Consider the following 17,580-nt stretch of genomic DNA (forward strand, 5'->3'; position numbering starts at 1 on the left):
GTTCGTCTAACAAATTTTGAAACAGGTAGTGCCAAATAGGTAGAAGGTTGGAAGTCATAAAAAAAGATAAATAGGAGAGAGACAGAAAAAAAAAAGAAGCAATAAAAAAAGAAGAAGAGTACACTAATAAAACCTATTTGTGGCACAGATTTATGGTACCTTCCCTATTTTCCATACATGCTTATTACTAGAATAACCTTATTTATCAAGAATCGAATTTGTGAGTTGTGTGAGGGCGTTTCTACCTTGGATAATCTCAGATTTCAAATATTTGCGTATACAAGGAAAAATCTGAATGTCAAAAACTCGCGTGAAAAATGACAGGGGAAAAACTCTAACGATCAAGTTCATGTCCCGTAAAAACTTGAATCAATGGAATTTATGTCCCGAAAACTCGAATTTTCAGATAATTTTTTTTTAGTTTTGAGTTTTTACAGTCAAATTTTCTTATTTTAACTTACAGATATTCGAGTTTTCGAAAATATAACTTGAATGAGTTCTTTTGATAAATCTGTCCCTTAATGTTCTCTATCTCTTCCACATCAAAACTGTTGAGTGTTCCTGATAATAAACCTCTGTGATCTCAATCTGCCTTTTCTGCTGAGTATTCTAGAGGGGGAATCCGTGCAGGTAAATTAATAGCATATTGTTATATTGAAAGAATATAAATCGCTTGCGTTTAGGACAGAGGTGCCCACCATCCTTTAACGTTACAGTCCTTGATCTTTCTGAGAGCAGGAGTAGTCTCAGATTCTGAAGTGTTCTAAATCATATTTTATTTCCATATTCTTGGAATCCAAGTTAGTAACTCCTTATGGATTTTGGAGTATCTGCCATTTCATAAACCAGGTGTCTTTAATAAAAGAAGACCTAGGGAAGAAATAACCTTAAGGAATTGACAATGTATATGCTATTCTTTTTCAGTGTATTCAGAATTATTCAACTGACTGTGTTGAATGTTTTCTGCCTGAATGCCTCGTCTCCGTGCATTGTTATTTAGCCTTTGTTTAAGAGCTTAATAGACAAACTGCAAGGGTTTTATTTTCAATACCTTTTGGAGTAAAGTTCATTGATCCCTGGGAGTGAAGTTGAGCCTCCGTTTTACATCATGAGTTGTCTGTGTGGCCCCAAGAATTTAATATTTGCTTGTATAGATGCTTGTGGAACCTTCACCTTTTTGGAGATTTTTCCTAAGTAGTATATGGACATGTGGATGTCCACAATTGTGTTGCTTGGATTTTCCAATTGTATCAAGGTATCAAATAGAAAGTGGTAGATCTTAAAGGAGAAAAAAAGCTACCAAAGCAGTTTATTGCCAATAGATAGAAATAGAAATAGTGCAAGCTATAACACTATTTTTATTCTGCAGGATGCTTTACCATATCTGAGTAAACAGCTCTAGAAGCTCTCAGTGTTTGTTTAGGATAGCAGCTGCCATATTAGCTTGGTGTGACATCACATCCTGTCTGATTCTCTCCCTGCTCCCTCATAGCTTCAGGCTCAGATTACAGCTGGGAGGAAGGAAAAGGGAGAGGGAGAGAGGAACAAACTGAGCATGCTCAAGCCCTAGCCCTGGAAGTTTATGCTGAAAACACAAAGGGGCAAATTCACGAAGTGCCTTACGCTAGCGTTAATTCGCTAGCGTAGCACATTTTCGTTAATTTGCCAATTCACTAACAGACACTGGCATATGTTCGCTAGATTTACTTTGCACCCTTACGCCCGGTCGAATTTGCGCAACGGACGTAACTACGCAAATTCACTGACGCACATATTTTTCTGAACGCTACCTTTTACGCCAGACTTCCTTCGCCACCTCAGACCAGGCGAAGTGCAATAGAGTAGATAGGGATTGCTTCAAAAAAAGTTTAACATTTTTCTAAGTCCCAAAAAACACTGGCGTTTTTTCTTTTTTTATGGGTGATAGGCTGAAAAAGATCGAAAAAATTTTTTGGGCTCCCCTCCTTCCCCCCTACATTTCCTAACTCATGGCACCTAAACTATACAGTGGGCACCTGTGTAGGGCAAAATAAAAATTTTATTTGCTGTTTTGAAGGTTTCCCAGGCTTGTGTAGTGCTGCTACATATTCCTCCATTGTAACTTCAATTTGGCGCCGTATGCAAATTAAGCACCGCTAGCGTAACTTCACTTTGCTTGGTGAATAAACGCTAGCGCAACTTCACAACATTACGCTTTCCCTGAGCGCAACTTCGGATTTTAGTGAATTTGCGTAGCGCTGGTGAAAATACGACTGGTGAAGTGCGGCGAAGCGGACGCTGGCACAACTACGAATCTTCGTGAATTTGCCCCAAAATCTGATAGAGAAGCCCATGTGTACACAATAGAAGGAAAGAAATGCTGTGTTTCTTTTGACAGAGGACTCAGAGCAGCATTACTTTGAGGGTTTACTGGTGTATTTATATAGACCTTTCTAATAAAGCTTACTTAGTTTTACCCTTTCCTTCTCCTTTAAATGCAGTCACAGTTGTATTCCCATTTAATAATGAATTGAATGCTTCTACAAGTCATAACTTCTGATTCTATTTTACAGTCTAAAGGCAGTAAGCATGGTGTGTGTAAACTTTTGACCAATAGGAAATCTGCTAAATTAGAGGTGAAATAAACAAGTCTCTAATTTATTACTCTGAATAATGTCACAGAGATAAAGTAGATACCCTGCTCGACTTAACACAGGTAAATGTATGGTTTGAGCATCTTTAGCATAGGTGTATTTAGCCTTTAGGATACAACTACAGTTTTGTACCTGGTTGTTGGGCAATTGACATCCTGGCAACCAGATAATAGTTAAATTTGAGAGCTTCAGAACAAAAATATAATTAATTAAAAAAAGTTTCATTATTTTAAAAGGCAGTTTTTCTGTTCAGTCCCAAACTGTTTAGTATGGCTGCCACCAGTGTAAATAAATAAGAAATTCATTGTGGTGCAATTATTTTGATGTGTCTCATAGCTGTGCAACTAGCAGCAGATTAATCAAGTTCTATCAGAATAGTTTTATTGCTCTGCCAAAGATTTTCAGGTCTGATTATAGAGCAATTCATATTTGCCATTGTTTGTCTACAAAGGTGTCCTATATTAAATGAACTTGGCATTCATTTCATTTATTCGATTTTTAAAGGTTATCAATATGACGAATGGCTTTTGAACATGAAAGCTTTGTAATATGATTAAAAAAAGAAATCTCGACAGCAACCAATCTGATACCTTTCTGTTATAAGGCTCTTATAAAACTTCCAGCCTCCCTCTGCAACAAATTAAACACAAATTGCCCACTGATACAGTCAGCCCTTCTGTGACTACTACAGTGCACACAAATATTTGTCTTAGTCATATTCCAGATAAGTGTTGGCATTATTTCTAATATAATAATAATTAGATACAGGTATGGGACCTGTTATCCAGAATGCTCGGGACCTGGGGTTTTTACGGATAACGTATCTTTCCGTGATTTAGGTCTTCATGCCTTAAGTCTACTAGAAATTCATTTAAACATTACATAAACCCAATAGGCTGGTTTTGCTTCCAACAAGGATGAATTATATCTTAGTTGGGATCAAGTACAAGCTACTGTTTTACTATTACAGAGAAAAAGGAAATCATTTTTTAAAATTTGAATTATATGGATAAAATGGAGTCTACGGGAGACAGCCATTCCGTAATTCGGAGCTTTCTGGATATCAGGTTTCCGTATAAGGGATACTATACCTGTATAATAATATTTCTAATTATTCTGACCAATAACAGCAACCTATATGCCAACTAAGGTTGCTAGCATTGTCCTGCTGAAGACCCATGGGACATGTACAGCCCTCCAATTAATTTGTATACAACATCCTTAACCCTAAAGAATACAGATGACAAATTTTTGACCGGTACGTTCTGGGATCTACACACAACATATTATAAGTTGAGGTTACTTAGTAATACAGACCAAATGCAAGCAAGTACATTTAAGCTGTTGGTAAAATTACTAGCTGAAGCTGTGCACCCATGCAGATATTTCTCACATTATAGTCATAAAATGACTAAACTGTATTATCAGATGTTTCTTGCAATCAAACACAAATTAAAGCAAACAATGGCAAGTTACTGGCCAATCATGAATTGCATGGGCCCTGCCCATTAGCTAATTGATTTAGCTCCTCAACCAATGGGCATGTTTGTGTGTAAGGGTGGTGGCAGACTGGGAGATTAGTTGCCCAGCGACAAATCTCCTCTACTGTGGGTGACTAATCTCCCCATACTGCCTTCCCTCTGGCAAGCATACGAATCTCCGTCGGGAATCACCTCAGAATTTCGAAGTCACGAGGCAACTTTGGAAATCGGAAACAATCTCACCGGTGATTCGTATTCTGCCAATGTATGGGGGCATCCGACAAGTCTTCCCAGTGGATATAACATATTGATTGGGGAGGTTTGATTTTTATGGCGATTGAGGACCACATTGGCTAGTTGATGCGGTCCTCATCCCCTTGGCACCAATTCTATCCGTTGTAATCCAATCATTCGGATTAACCCAATATCGCCCTGCTGTTGGTGGGCATTATGGAAAAAGATCTGCTCATTTGGCGAACCTCACCAAACGAGCGGATCTTATCTTGTATGGCCACCATTATGCTTAGTGATGACTTCAGTTGAGTTTGAGAAGCTTTTAAGCAAATAATAAATCAGTATAGACTTCAATTATGATGAATGAGAGTCAGAATTAGTGATAACTGGTCATTGAATCATACTACAATATACAGGTTTAGGATCTATTATCCGGAAACCTGCTATCCAGAAAGCTCGAAATTATGGGAAGGCCATCTCCATAGACTTCATTATAATTTATAAAAAATGAAATACCTTGTACTTCAAGGGGTTGTTCACCTTCCAAACTCTTTTTAAGTTGAGTTGTTTTCAGATTGTTCTCCAGAAATAAAGACTTTTTTCTCTTACTTTCCATTTTTTTTTTACCGTTTTTCCAAAATCTAAGTTTAATGTCCCTGTCTCTGGTGTTTGCATCTGGCAGCTCAGTAATTCAGGTGCAGATTCTGAACTGTTCCAATTTTGCAACATTTAGTTGATACATTTCTCAGCAGCATCTGTGGAGTATTAGCAACTATTGTATCAATTCTGCCTTTAATTAAAATTAAGCATTCTGCTCAGCAGGGACAAAGATAACAAATGTATCAACTAAATGTATCAATTTAGAACAGTTTAGAGGGTCGGCGACCCCCCCTCCCAGAGCTGCTTTAGAAAGTGAGAAATTAAACTTTACACTTTAATATTAGAAAAACAGTCGCAAATAGAAAATAGAAAGTAATTGGAAAAAGTCTTTATTTCTTCTGAACTATATGAAACCAACTAAACTGAAAAATGTGTTGGAAGGGGAACAACCACTTTAATTCTGATATAATTAATCCCTATTGGAGGCATAACAATCATACTGGGTTTATTCAATGTTTACATTTTATTTTCGTATCATAGTCTTAAATTATGGAGATTAAAATACAGAGAGACCCTTCATCTGGAAAACCCCAGGTCCCGAGCATTCTGGATATCAAATCCTGTACCTGTATCATTTGACAACACGAAAAGAACAATAATTTACATTAAATGCTAATTGTGCACTTTTAGTTTTTGCTTCTGAATCACAACTATATAATCCTAGATTGGGGGGAAAAAAATCAATTTTTCTACCTAAAAGTCAGCCCTGGTTATGGTTAGTGGGGCTTGTCAGCTCAGTTTGGACCACTGTTTGGCAACATCTTCAAACAAATCAGTCCTTAAAAGGTCTTGGTATGTTTACTGGACCATACGGTATCTAGTAGAATGAAGTCAAAGGTAATAGGACATTTAGGGGCCGATTCACTAAGGGTCGAATATCGAGGGTTAATTAACCCTCGATATTCGACTAGGAATTAAAATCCTTCGACTTTGAATATCGAAGTCGAAGGATTTAGCGCAGATAGTTAGATCGAATGATCGAAGGATAATTCCTTCGATCGAACGATTCAAAGGATTTTAATCCAACGATCGAAGGAATATCCTTCGATCAAAAAAAGTTAGCCAAGCCTATGGGGACCTTCCCCATAGGCCAGCATTGACTTCGGTAGCTTTTAGATGGTGAACTAGGGGGTCGAAGTTTTTTTTAAAGAGACAGTACTTCGACTATCGAATGGTCGAACGAATTTTACTTCGAATCCTTCGATTCGAAGTCGTAGTCGAAGGTCGAAGTAGCCCATTCGATGGTCGAAGTAGCCCAAAAAAAACTTCAAAATTCTAAGTTTTTTACCTTCGAATCCTTCACTCGAAGTTAGTGAATCAGCCCCTTAGAGTTTTTCTTGAAAACGTTTCACCACTCATCCAAGTGGCTTCTTCATTCAGTGGATGGGAATTCCCCAACATTTAAACCCTTGAGGGTAGTGGTGAAACGTTTAAAAACTCTAAATGTCCATCATTTGCCTTTGACTTCATTCTACTAGATACTGTATATCATGACCTGGATTAATGAGAATCTTCATAGACATACTGGCCAATGGTTGCTAAGAACAAACAGTGAAAGATAATTGGCAGTGCAGTGATTATTAAGTATATCTGTATATATAGTATATTTATTTACAGCAATAACTTGAAAATCCTATCCAATCAGGATTCTAATTATAGAGAATTGGCCAAGCTGTATATTGAAGGGTAGAAATTGTCAGTGTCATCTTGGTTAAGTGGCACTTTGCATTTTCCAACAATATCTTAAAGAAACAAGGCACCCCTGCATATTTGTTTCTCAGGAAGGATTTAAGCAGTTATTAATGGTTTCTGGAGCTAAAAAAAAAGTACTGCCAGTTTTACCAAAAGTGACAGCTGCACTTAAAGGTGCATTGGCATGTATCTCCAGCAACAATTCTCTATAACCCTCCTTTGCTGCAGTTTGCGTAAAGGGGTTGATCACCTTCCAAACACTGTGACTAAGGGGCAGATTTACTAAGCTTGAGTGAATAGTTGGAATCAAAAAATATTAGAATTTCAAAGTAATTTTTTGGGTACTTCGACCATCGAATTGGTCAAATTTGATCGAATTCGATCGAATCGAATGATTTGAGCGATTCGAAGTAAAAATCGTTCGACCATTCGATAATCTAAGTACTGTCTCTTTAAAAAAAAAACTTTGACTTCATACTTCGCCAAATTAAAGCTACCGAAGTCCAATGTTAGCCTATGGGGACCTTCCACAGCACTTTTCTACGTTTTTTTTGGTCGAATAAAAATCCTTCTATCGATCGCTTAAAACCGTTTGAATCGTTCGATACGAAAGATTTTATCGTTTGCTCGAATGATTTTTATTCAATCTAACCTTTTGCGCTAAAATCCTTCGAATTTGACCCTCGAAGTAAAATCCTTTGAATTTGATATTCGAATTCGAAGGATTTTACTTTGAGGGTCGAATTTGAGGGTTTTTTAACCCTCAAAAATCGACCCTTGATAAATCTGCCCCTAAGTGTTTGGAACACGAAAAGCATAAGGCTGTGGACACAATAAATCGCTTTATTTTGATTCAACAACCTGGTGGAAGATTGCCTTCATTTTCATGTTAATTGGTGGAGTTTGGATCCACTTACTTTTGCCACACACAGATATGTTATTGGTTATTTTTTTTCAATAAATGCAGGTCCAAATATAATCATTTGTGTTTCATTTGTTTATCTAGCTTTTCTTCATCTACTTTTGGGACTTCTTTAAAATCAGATGGTGTTTTAGGTCACAGTGATGCATGCACCTGAGGAAGGGGTTGTCCCCGAAAGCTTGTGCCACGTTGCTGCTGCAATAAATGCTTTAAAGGCAGGAGCCAAAGTATGGTGTGTTTCTTTCCCCTTTTTTCCAAGATATTACTGTGTTGGGCTTGAAGCAGCCTGGGATTGAATGCACCCTATAATTATCAGGTACATGGTGTTTCAAAGATAAACTGCAGTTGGATGTTTTCCACATGCTTTTATATGATTCCTCTGGGTACAATGGTTTTCTCCCATACTCTAAAAATATAGAGACAGGTAATTTACTTCTGAAATAAATTGACCATATAGTGTATGAATGTGATACGGACCTTAGATTGTAAGCTCCACTGGGGCAGGGACTGATAATCTCAGTAAAGTGCTTTGTAAATGTGCCCATACTTTATAATAACTGATAAATAACGTAACGGAAATGCTTTCTAAAAAGAAAGACTGACAGCTGGATAACTAGACCTTTGGCACACACCCAGCCGTTACACTTAAGATGTCATCTGCACAGAGAATTCCAGCAGGGAGACAGGTACATGCTGGAACTATTTATTGGTTTCTACATAAACAGTTACAAAAGAATTGAGTGTTGCAGACAACACAGAGAATTACTTGGAAGATAAAATGTCTCAAAGGTGTTATATTAGATGTGCCAAAGGTTGTATTGTACAGTGGATTTTTCCTTAAACTGTTGAAATCTTTCAAAGACATTAATCAGCTATGATATCAACACCAACACTTTACAGTATTTTTTATTTGCTCTCTTTTTTTTTTTTTTTTCTAAAGGAAAGCCTTGGAATAATAAAATCAAAAATTCCAACGTACTGTTCCACCTGTAACTGAAGACTCAATGGATACTAGAACATTTAGGGGCAGATTTACCAAGGGTCGAATTTCGAAGTAAAAAATACTTCGAAATTCGACCATCGTATTAAAATACTTCCAATTCGAATATCGAATTCGAACTTTTTTCACCGAATTTATGTATTCTGCGGTCAAAGTAAAATCGTTCGATTGAACGATTAAATACTTCGAACGATTTTAACTTACGATCGACCAATTTTACTTTGAATTCTAAAACTTAGAAAAATACTGTAGAAGGTCCGCATAGGCTAACATAGCACTTCGGCAGGTTTAATTTGGTATTGAAATCGAAGTTATTTTTAAAGAGACAGTACTTCGATTATCGAATGGTCGAATATTCAAAGTATTTTACTTCAAATTGAAGTCGAAATCGAAGTATCCTATTCGATGGTCGAAGTATCCAAAAAATTACTTCGAATTTTGAATTTTTTTAATTCGAAAATTCCCTCGAATTCACTTTGACCCTTGATAAATCTGCCCCTTGGACTTGATGATACTTTGAACCAATTAATAGATTGTGTTGAAATGTTATCAGATTTGATTGCTAAAGGCTGCAAATGACAACAGACTACATCATCAATAGGTGTCATTATGTTTGTGAGTTGCCTCCTTATTATTTAAATTTGATGCTAATAATTGTAAAAATAAAATTCAGTATTTTTCAGTAAAAGTTCATAGTTTAACTGTACCTTAAACAGGGATCAAAAATGTATGTAAATCTTTATGTGGTAGGGTTTAGTGATGGGCAAATTTGCGCCGTTTCGCTTCGCCTGAAAATTTGCGAATTTCGCGCAAAATTCGCTAAACTGCGAAACGGTGCCGGTGTCTCGTTTTTGACGCCGTCGCCCGTTTTTGACGAATTCGCCGCGAATTTGCATCTGGCGAATAAATTCGCCCATCACTAGTAGGGTTGTCATGCATGTAGAAGAATTCCTGTAATCTCATCTATACAATTTGCATTGACATTATGCTTATTTCTCTTTCCGAATGGTTTGTACTTTTGAGCAGATTTATAAAGATAAAAAGGATATAGTATTTCCCCCTGGAAATGGCCCTAAAGTAAAACAGTATGGGAAGTTAATCGATTCACTAGCATTTAATGCAAATAAGTGAAAAATTTAACAGGCAGCTAAAATGTTCTATTGCATCATTTCCATAACACAGCAGTGCAGCAGTTGAAAGTTTGGTTTACTGTTTGATCACACTTATCCCAGTCACAGTAGTGTGAACTCTTCAAAATTAGTGATGGGCGAATTTATTTGCCAGGTGCAAATTCCTGGCCAATTCCCGTGATTCGCCGCTGGCGAATAAATTTGCGAAGCCGCCATGAAAATTTGCCAGCGAAAATTCTCCGTTTTTTTTGGACCCGGCACATTTTCACCAGCGAATTTGCACCGGCATCAAAAAACGAGACGCGAATTCGCAAATTTTTCCCAGTTTTGCGAATTTCGCAAGTATATTTGGAGAACCGAAATGCCCCAAATTAGCCCATCACTATTCTAAATCCATTAGAAACACACCCAGGAGATCTGATCTTGTCCAACAGTCTGCCAGACACTTCCAGTAGCAATTTATACTTTATAATGTACCTACCTTTATTTTGGCCATCTGTCATTCTGGCCATTGCCTCATAACTACAAGACATGGAGCAACGGAAATTGATTAGATCATTTAAATTCAGACTGAAATACAGGTACAGGTATAGGATCCGTTATCCAGAATTACGGGAAGGTCATCTCCCATAGACTGCATTTAATCTAAATAATTACAATTTTGAAAAATGATTTCCTTTATCTCTGTAATAATAAAACAGTTCCTTGTACTTGACTAAGATTTAATTAATCCTTATTGGAAGCAAATACAGCCTATTGGGTTTATTTAATGTTTACATGATTTTCTAGTAGACTTAAGGTATGAAGATCCAAATTACAGAAATATCCATTAACTGGAAAACCCCAGGTTCCAAGCATTCTGGATAACAGGTTCCATACCTAGATATAATATTTTTTCCAGAATGCAACCGGTATGGTGTCATGCAGCTTATTGGCCATCAAGTACAAGGTACTGTCTTATTACAAAAAAAAGCAGATTGTTAAAAATTAAGTTTAATTTTTTTTAAATGTAATAATAGTTAGAATTATTTGCTTAAAATGGAATCTATGCGAGATGGCCTTGCCACAATTTGGAGCTTTCGAGATCGCAGGTTTCTAGATAATGGATCCCAAACCTGATTTACTCGAGGGCGAAATGGTTAACGCTAGTGTCAATTCACTAGCGTTACCACCCGAAGGGACATCGCCAATTTACTAACGGGCACAGGAGTCACTTCGCTAGCGAAAGAGATAGATGCTAACGGTCATTCACACTCTATCGCCAGGCGTCAATTCACTCTGGCGAATGGACGTTACTCCACAAATTCAACGTAATGCGGTTTTTACTGAACGTTACCTCTTTCGCCCAGACTTGCCTTCGCCAGCTCAGACCAGGCGAAGTGCAATGGAGTGCATAGATCTGCCTCATTCTTCTGTTACTTACATCATAATTTTAAGTGGAAAAAGCTTCTAAATCCAAAAAACGCTGGCGTCTTTTCCTTTTTTCAGAGTGATAACCTGCAAAAGTCCTTAAATTTTTTTTTGGGGTAACCGGGTTCCCCCATACATTCTAACATATGGAAAATATATACAGTGGGCTCATGTGTTGGGCATTATAACAACTCTATTTTCTTTATTAAGGTTCCCTGGACTTGTGTAATGTAATGTATTTTCCGCAACATATACGTCCAGTATACGTCTAGAGTGCAAGATCTCTAGAGAATTTTCGATAGGCAGAAATGAACGCTAGCACACAGTGGCGGAACTACCGGGGGAGCAGGGGGTGCAAGCGGGCCAGGGCCCGCACCCCCTCAGGGCCCCCCGGCAGTCCGTTCACCTCTGTAAAAGACCGGCAAATGCGGCCGTCACGCACCAGGGCCCGCCCCCCTCTAGGATCGCCACTGCTAGCGCATCTTCACTTTCAATTGCTCACATTGCCGAAGTAACGCTAGCGAAACTTTGCCAGCGTCCGGCACCCATGACGAAACTCTGCATTCCAGTGAATTAGCGTTGTCTGTGCTAATTTTCATCCAGGCGAAGTTTAGCGATGGGTGCAAAGCTAAATCTGCAATCGAGTAAATCTGCCCCTTGGATATTGTTTTGTTCCATTTGCATAGTTTAAGCACTTGCATAACTTTTATAACTTTTTTGGAAGTGTATTCTTCCTTTTCACAGCCGCCCCATTATGTTTTATTCTTTTATCCTCAGAATGTGTGCAGTTATTCTGATTGGTTTCATAAACATGTGGCCTATAAAAATAATTAGTTTTGGGTTTTAATTTCTTCAAGGATTAAGCTTTCCTATCTTTTTTTGGTCATAGAAAAATCGATTTGCGGTAAATCCTTTGACTTCGAAGGATTTCAATTCGGCAGTCGAATATCGACTGTTAATTAACTTTTAAAATTTGCCCCGTTGTGTGTATGTAGTGTTTTGTTGCTTTTTTAATTAATTATTATTGACTGGTCCCAAAGTTTTTCCATCTTAAAGACATCCTCTTCCTTTCTGCTGATATTGCACCTGATATACTTTTTCCCAAAATGTTTAAGAGCACCATTATAAAAAAAACCTCATGTTTCCAGTATTACGGTGGGCGGCTATGTTATTCACATGGAGTGATTAGAAGTTAGTTATTACTGCTTAGAGTTGGCACAGAGAATTTAATGTGTCCCCTATTTTTAAGGAAATAGATTGAACCCAGCACTCGCTTGAAAATTCAAAGGTTACAATTAGAGATTGTTTCCGCAGTTTTCAATTATTTGACTTCTTTTAAATATATTCTTTTTTTTTAGAATGAATTTGCTACTAATGGATTTACTCAAGTTCTCGCCCAGTTTCTAGACTTTTTTTGTTATTATTTGAAAATACAAACGGAGTTTAGGCACTGCCAGCTTCAATCAATATGCAGCACACATGTCTGACAATGACAGCATCAGTTTTACAAGAACAATTTCGAAACTGCCAATCATTGGATTTGGATTGGAAAGAAATTACACCTTGACAAAAGTCTGATTTCCAAGGATTGTCAAGAAGATTGAGGCAAGTAGCGTAGACTAAAATGGTTTGCACCTTTAATCTTAAACAGTTTAACTTTATGCTTGACATTTTATTGTAAGCACATTTTGTTCCCCTTATTCTCTCTCCAACAGTTTCAGTCTTTATCATTCTAAAATTTCAATATGCTGTGTTTGTGGATTTGTTGGTGGAGTTTAGTTTTGGTAGATTAATTACCTTGCATTGGAATTTATATGAGTTAATTAAGTAGCGTATAGCTGACAGTTTTGTTTACAAATGCACAATGCATTAATGGTGCTAACAAATATTGTGCAATGTAGTGTGAAAGCAATTACAGAAACTTGTTGGGATTATATTTGGGACTGAGCAGCAAATTCTGAAGGCGAACTGGATTGAGGAGAGAACGGAAAAATAATTGTGGTGGTGTGTGGGAGGTGAACTTAAAGGGCGTGTAAAGTCTAAAATAGAATAAGGCTAGAAATGCTGTATTTTGTATACTAAATATAAACATGAACTTACTGCACCACAAGCCTAATCAAACAAATAATTTATGCTTTCAAAGTTGGCTACAGGGGGTCACCATCTTGTAACTTTGTTAAACATCTTTGCAAGACTAAGACTGTGCACATGCTCAGTGTGGTCTGGGCTGCTTAGGGATCATCATAAACAAAGCTGCTTGAGTTCTGCATGGCTGGGAAGTAAGGCGGGGGCTCCCCCTGCTGTTCATAAGTATGATTGTTTCCCTGCTCAGCAGTTAGGGACCATCTGACAATTCCTATCCACAGCAGTAAATGAAGGGATAATTTCACTGCATACAGTCAGGTTTCTTATAAAAACAGTACACATTTTTTAATTAAAGTATATTGGAAATAGGTTTCTTTTTCATTTAAGAAAGTAAAAATGGGATTTTATTTTTTGCCTTTACATGCCCTTTAAGTTCATACAAGAAGGGGATGATGTAAAAATGGGGAGGTGGTAGAAATGAGTTACTAGGCTACTTCATGAATCCATAGAATTATGGTAAAAGCATCTACACTAGCTCAGCATTACTATGGTTTACAAACACTTAGGGGCAGAATTATTAAGGATCGAATTGGAAATTCGAATTCAAATTTTTGAATGGCTTTTTGCTCAAAATTTACTAATTTGAATTGGGAATAATCAAAGTCCGATTCGAATTCGATTTAGATTTATCAAACCTTTACCCTGGGAATAATTTGAATTCACATATTCGCCACCTACAACCTGCTGAGTTCATGTATAAGTCAGTGGGAGAGGTCTGCCGACCCATTTGAAGATGTTAAATAGCCTTCTTGACATTCAAATTTTTTTCGGAGAAAAAAAATCGATTCAAGTTTAGTCTAATTCAAATTTGATTTGAGTTTTCGAGTAGGTAAGTTTTAGATATTCGTTTTTATTCTTAAATAACCTCCCAATCAAATTTCGAGTATATTCAAACTTAGTAGAGTTAAAAAAAAACCTCACATGAACTTAAAATTCGACCTTCGATAAATGGCCCTCAAGGTGACCACCTATTATGTGATTCTACAAAACATTGTACACTGTACACCTACAGACACTGTTCCTATTCTGTGCAGTGTTCAAAGCGAACACCTCTACCATAATCTACTAATCCTACACTGGGGTAGCTGACTTCATCTCTACTGGTGCTCTCCAACAGAAGAGTTCCCAGAGAATGATAAAATCACTGCAGCTAAACATGAATGTAGGCCTGGATTGTGTCCTCCTCTGTGTAAACCTCCTCATATGTTTTTGTCAAAAAACAGTACATTTTGTGGCTGATCAGTAATAAGAGGCAAAATGTCTATAATTTATCAGTAATCCTGTAGTTTGACTTTTCATAAGAAGTAAAAATACCTCTTCTCTGCCATACAATGTACTTGCTATTAAAATTAATATATCCTCTTGTAGAAATTGAAGGCTGTTGCTAAGTCAATTTCATCTTTGGCTGTTTTAACTCCCCAAACCCTAGTGATGTTGTATGACACTCTTTAGGACACCATGCCAGCTCACCCAGGTAATTTTCTACCAATATATCTGAACAAACTGTATACAAGTGCTTGGTCAATGTAGAAAAGGGCAGCTTTTTTAAAAATATATATAAACATTTGTGACAAATGAATCTGCAATCCATGCAGCCCTGCTTTGTCTTGCTTTTTTTATGTCTTCAGCCAATCGAATGAAATAAATCGTACCACTTGTATTACAAATAATTTATTGATATTTACACCCAATTTACTTGCAGTGAAATCTCCCTGCTGGATAATGTATATCTGATGTGACAGTGGGGTTAGTACCTAGTAGTTGTTTAAGGGTAATATCACAATGGGGGTCAGTAACCCAATATTGGGAAGTAACCCAAGTATACCTACCCAGCAGTTACCTACCTGTTTATAAAGGAAAGGTGTTCATCATGTTGAAGGCTGGTGCAGGTTAGAACATTTAGTGATGTCACTAGTTAATTTTTGAAGTCCTGGGTTGGTACCAAGATGATCTCTCACTACTTGAGTGGCCATACTCCATCTATAACAGAAGATGCACTTGGACCAATAATGCCACTTGCCATGCAATTTTTTTTAACCTGGATTTAACTGGATTCAGTATGTAATTAAAGGAGAAGGAAAGGTTAAAACTAAGTAAGCCTTAACAGAAAGGTCCATCTAAATATACCAGTAAACTCCCAAAGTAGTGCTGCTTTGAGTCCCCTGTCAAAAGAAACACTGCATTTCTTTCCTTCTATTGTGTACACATGGGCTTCTGTATCAGACTTCCTGCCTTCAGTTTAAACCTCATTGCCCTGGGCATGAGCATGCTCAGTTTGTGCCTCTTCCCCACCTCCCTCCCTTCTCTATTGTAATCTGAGCCCAGAGCAGGGAGAGACTCAGGCAGGAAGTGATGTCACACCATGTTAATACTGCAGCTCCTATCCTAAACAAACAGAGAGTTTCTAGAGCTTTTTACTCAGGTATGGGAAAACATTCTACAGAATAATATAGCATTCTAGCTTGCACTATTGCAGCTAATCTATTGGCAATAAAATGCCTCCGTAGCTTTTCTTCTCCTTTAATTTATTTTAGAAAATAATTCATTTTTTTCACATCAAACAATTGGGAGTCAAAAACTTGAGGTCTGTCATATCTTTTATTGATAAAATAAGTTGACAACCTGTCACACCTGGAGACTGTAGAGTAGTTCCCACTACAACTATGCATCTCCTTACTGTGCGCACATTTTCTTCCTTCTATAATCTTGTGGTTTGAGTGTTTTTTTTTTTAGAAAAATAGATTTAAAATGAATATTGTGTTAAGGGCGATAATCTGCTGTATAACTGGACTGAAACTTTATTTTATATATGACTGACTATGACTAATAAGATCACTAATGGATTGTAAAATTATCTTCCATTTCTCTTTACAACTCAACGGAACTGTAAATAATCGATTCCTATGTCAGGCAGCAGTGGCTGCATCGGCTCGGCATCGGCAATCAAGGGTGTTTAATGAAGTCATTGCCATGAATATCTGTCAGACTTGGCTTAAAATGGAGATGGTATTTCAGTAATATTGTATTAAAACAGCTCAATTACAGTAAACCATGTGTTGAGAAAGGATTATTCTGATTCATACAGTTGCTGTGTGATGTGAATCAAAATTGTATAATACAAATTTGTTGAATTACGGCTTCTGCACTTTTTTTCCAGAACAAAAAATGTACCATAGACAGCCGTCAGCTTCATGATTTACTGTATGCCTCTCTGCCTCCAATAGCTATGTGTAACAGTGTAAGCTAGTACATCAGTTCAAACAGGAATTGTTTGCCTTTTTAACAATTGTACTAAGACAGGTTTAAAGGATAATGCGTTCATGCCAAATCTTGCCATGGTAAATATTACTCACAGTGTAATCAGATTGCTTTGGACGATTGTCCTGACATAATGTACAACTGGTTTCCATATAGAAAAGCAACACTTGTTAAAGACCTTGAGATACTTTTATGCTTTCTGAAACCTTATAAAAAGCTATAAAATGGCATCAGGATGTGGCATTTTCCTTTGCACAAGTAAGATGTGTTACTATGGAACTGTTTTTATTAAAGCCAAGAAAAAAAATGAAAGTATTCAATGTGATACACTTAAAAATCATGTTAAACTGCTGCACATCAGGAAACCTAATTTATGGAAGGCATCATGAAAAAAAGCTAGTTTGCATAATATATAACTTAGTAGAAAGCTGAACAGTCTATTTATGGAAAGATGAAAATTGCAGCTTCAAATTGTTGTCAAAAATAGATAAAGTTGAAAGTTCTTTTGGGATGACGCACGTTTGTTATATCACATTCTCAAACAGCTGCATTGAGCACATAATATTTTCATCCTGTAAAAGAACAGAGCAGATTTGTTTAAGACCACGTAGGATGTGACTGAAGGAAATCCAGTAGTTTAAGGTAACCGTAAAAAGCAAAAACAAGCATTAGAAGGAAAGTAAGACTCCTGAAATGTTGATGACTTCAGCTTGTTGTACTATGCTCAACTTGCATGAAGCATCAGGACAGTTCCATGTCCAGTTATGTTATGGAGATTGTTAGGTAAAGAAACAGTAAGTAAATATTCGGAAGAACAAAGCGTCCTGGGTCACATGATGAGTTACACTGGGCTGCTGAACATGCAAAACAAATTACTTAACAAAATTAAACAGCTAAAACAATTTTTACTGAGGCCTTAATATGATTTATAAAATTGACTGCTGACTTCTTTATCATGTAAATATGTGGATGGTCTAATTTAATATTATATGTGCAGGGTGCAAAATATGGGCAC

At 37.0% G+C, this 17,580-nt stretch overlaps 1 protein-coding gene across 1 annotated transcript in view; it reads right to left on the reverse strand.

Annotated features, from left to right (window-relative positions):
* Positions 1 to 15,886: 15,886 nt before the first annotated feature.
* Positions 15,887 to 17,580, reverse strand: part of LOC108706551 (Kv channel-interacting protein 4) — a 112,629-nt gene continuing 110,935 nt past the window's right edge. Inside the window, exon 8 of the mRNA XM_018243067.2 lies at positions 15,887 to 17,137. Within this exon, the coding sequence (XP_018098556.1) occupies positions 17,090 to 17,137 (48 nt within the window). The 3' untranslated portion in view covers positions 15,887 to 17,089. The remainder of the gene's footprint in view (positions 17,138 to 17,580) is intronic.

Source organism: Xenopus laevis, chromosome 1S (assembly GCF_017654675.1).
Source record: "Xenopus laevis strain J_2021 chromosome 1S, Xenopus_laevis_v10.1, whole genome shotgun sequence".
Classification (NCBI taxonomy): domain Eukaryota; kingdom Metazoa; phylum Chordata; class Amphibia; order Anura; family Pipidae; genus Xenopus; species Xenopus laevis.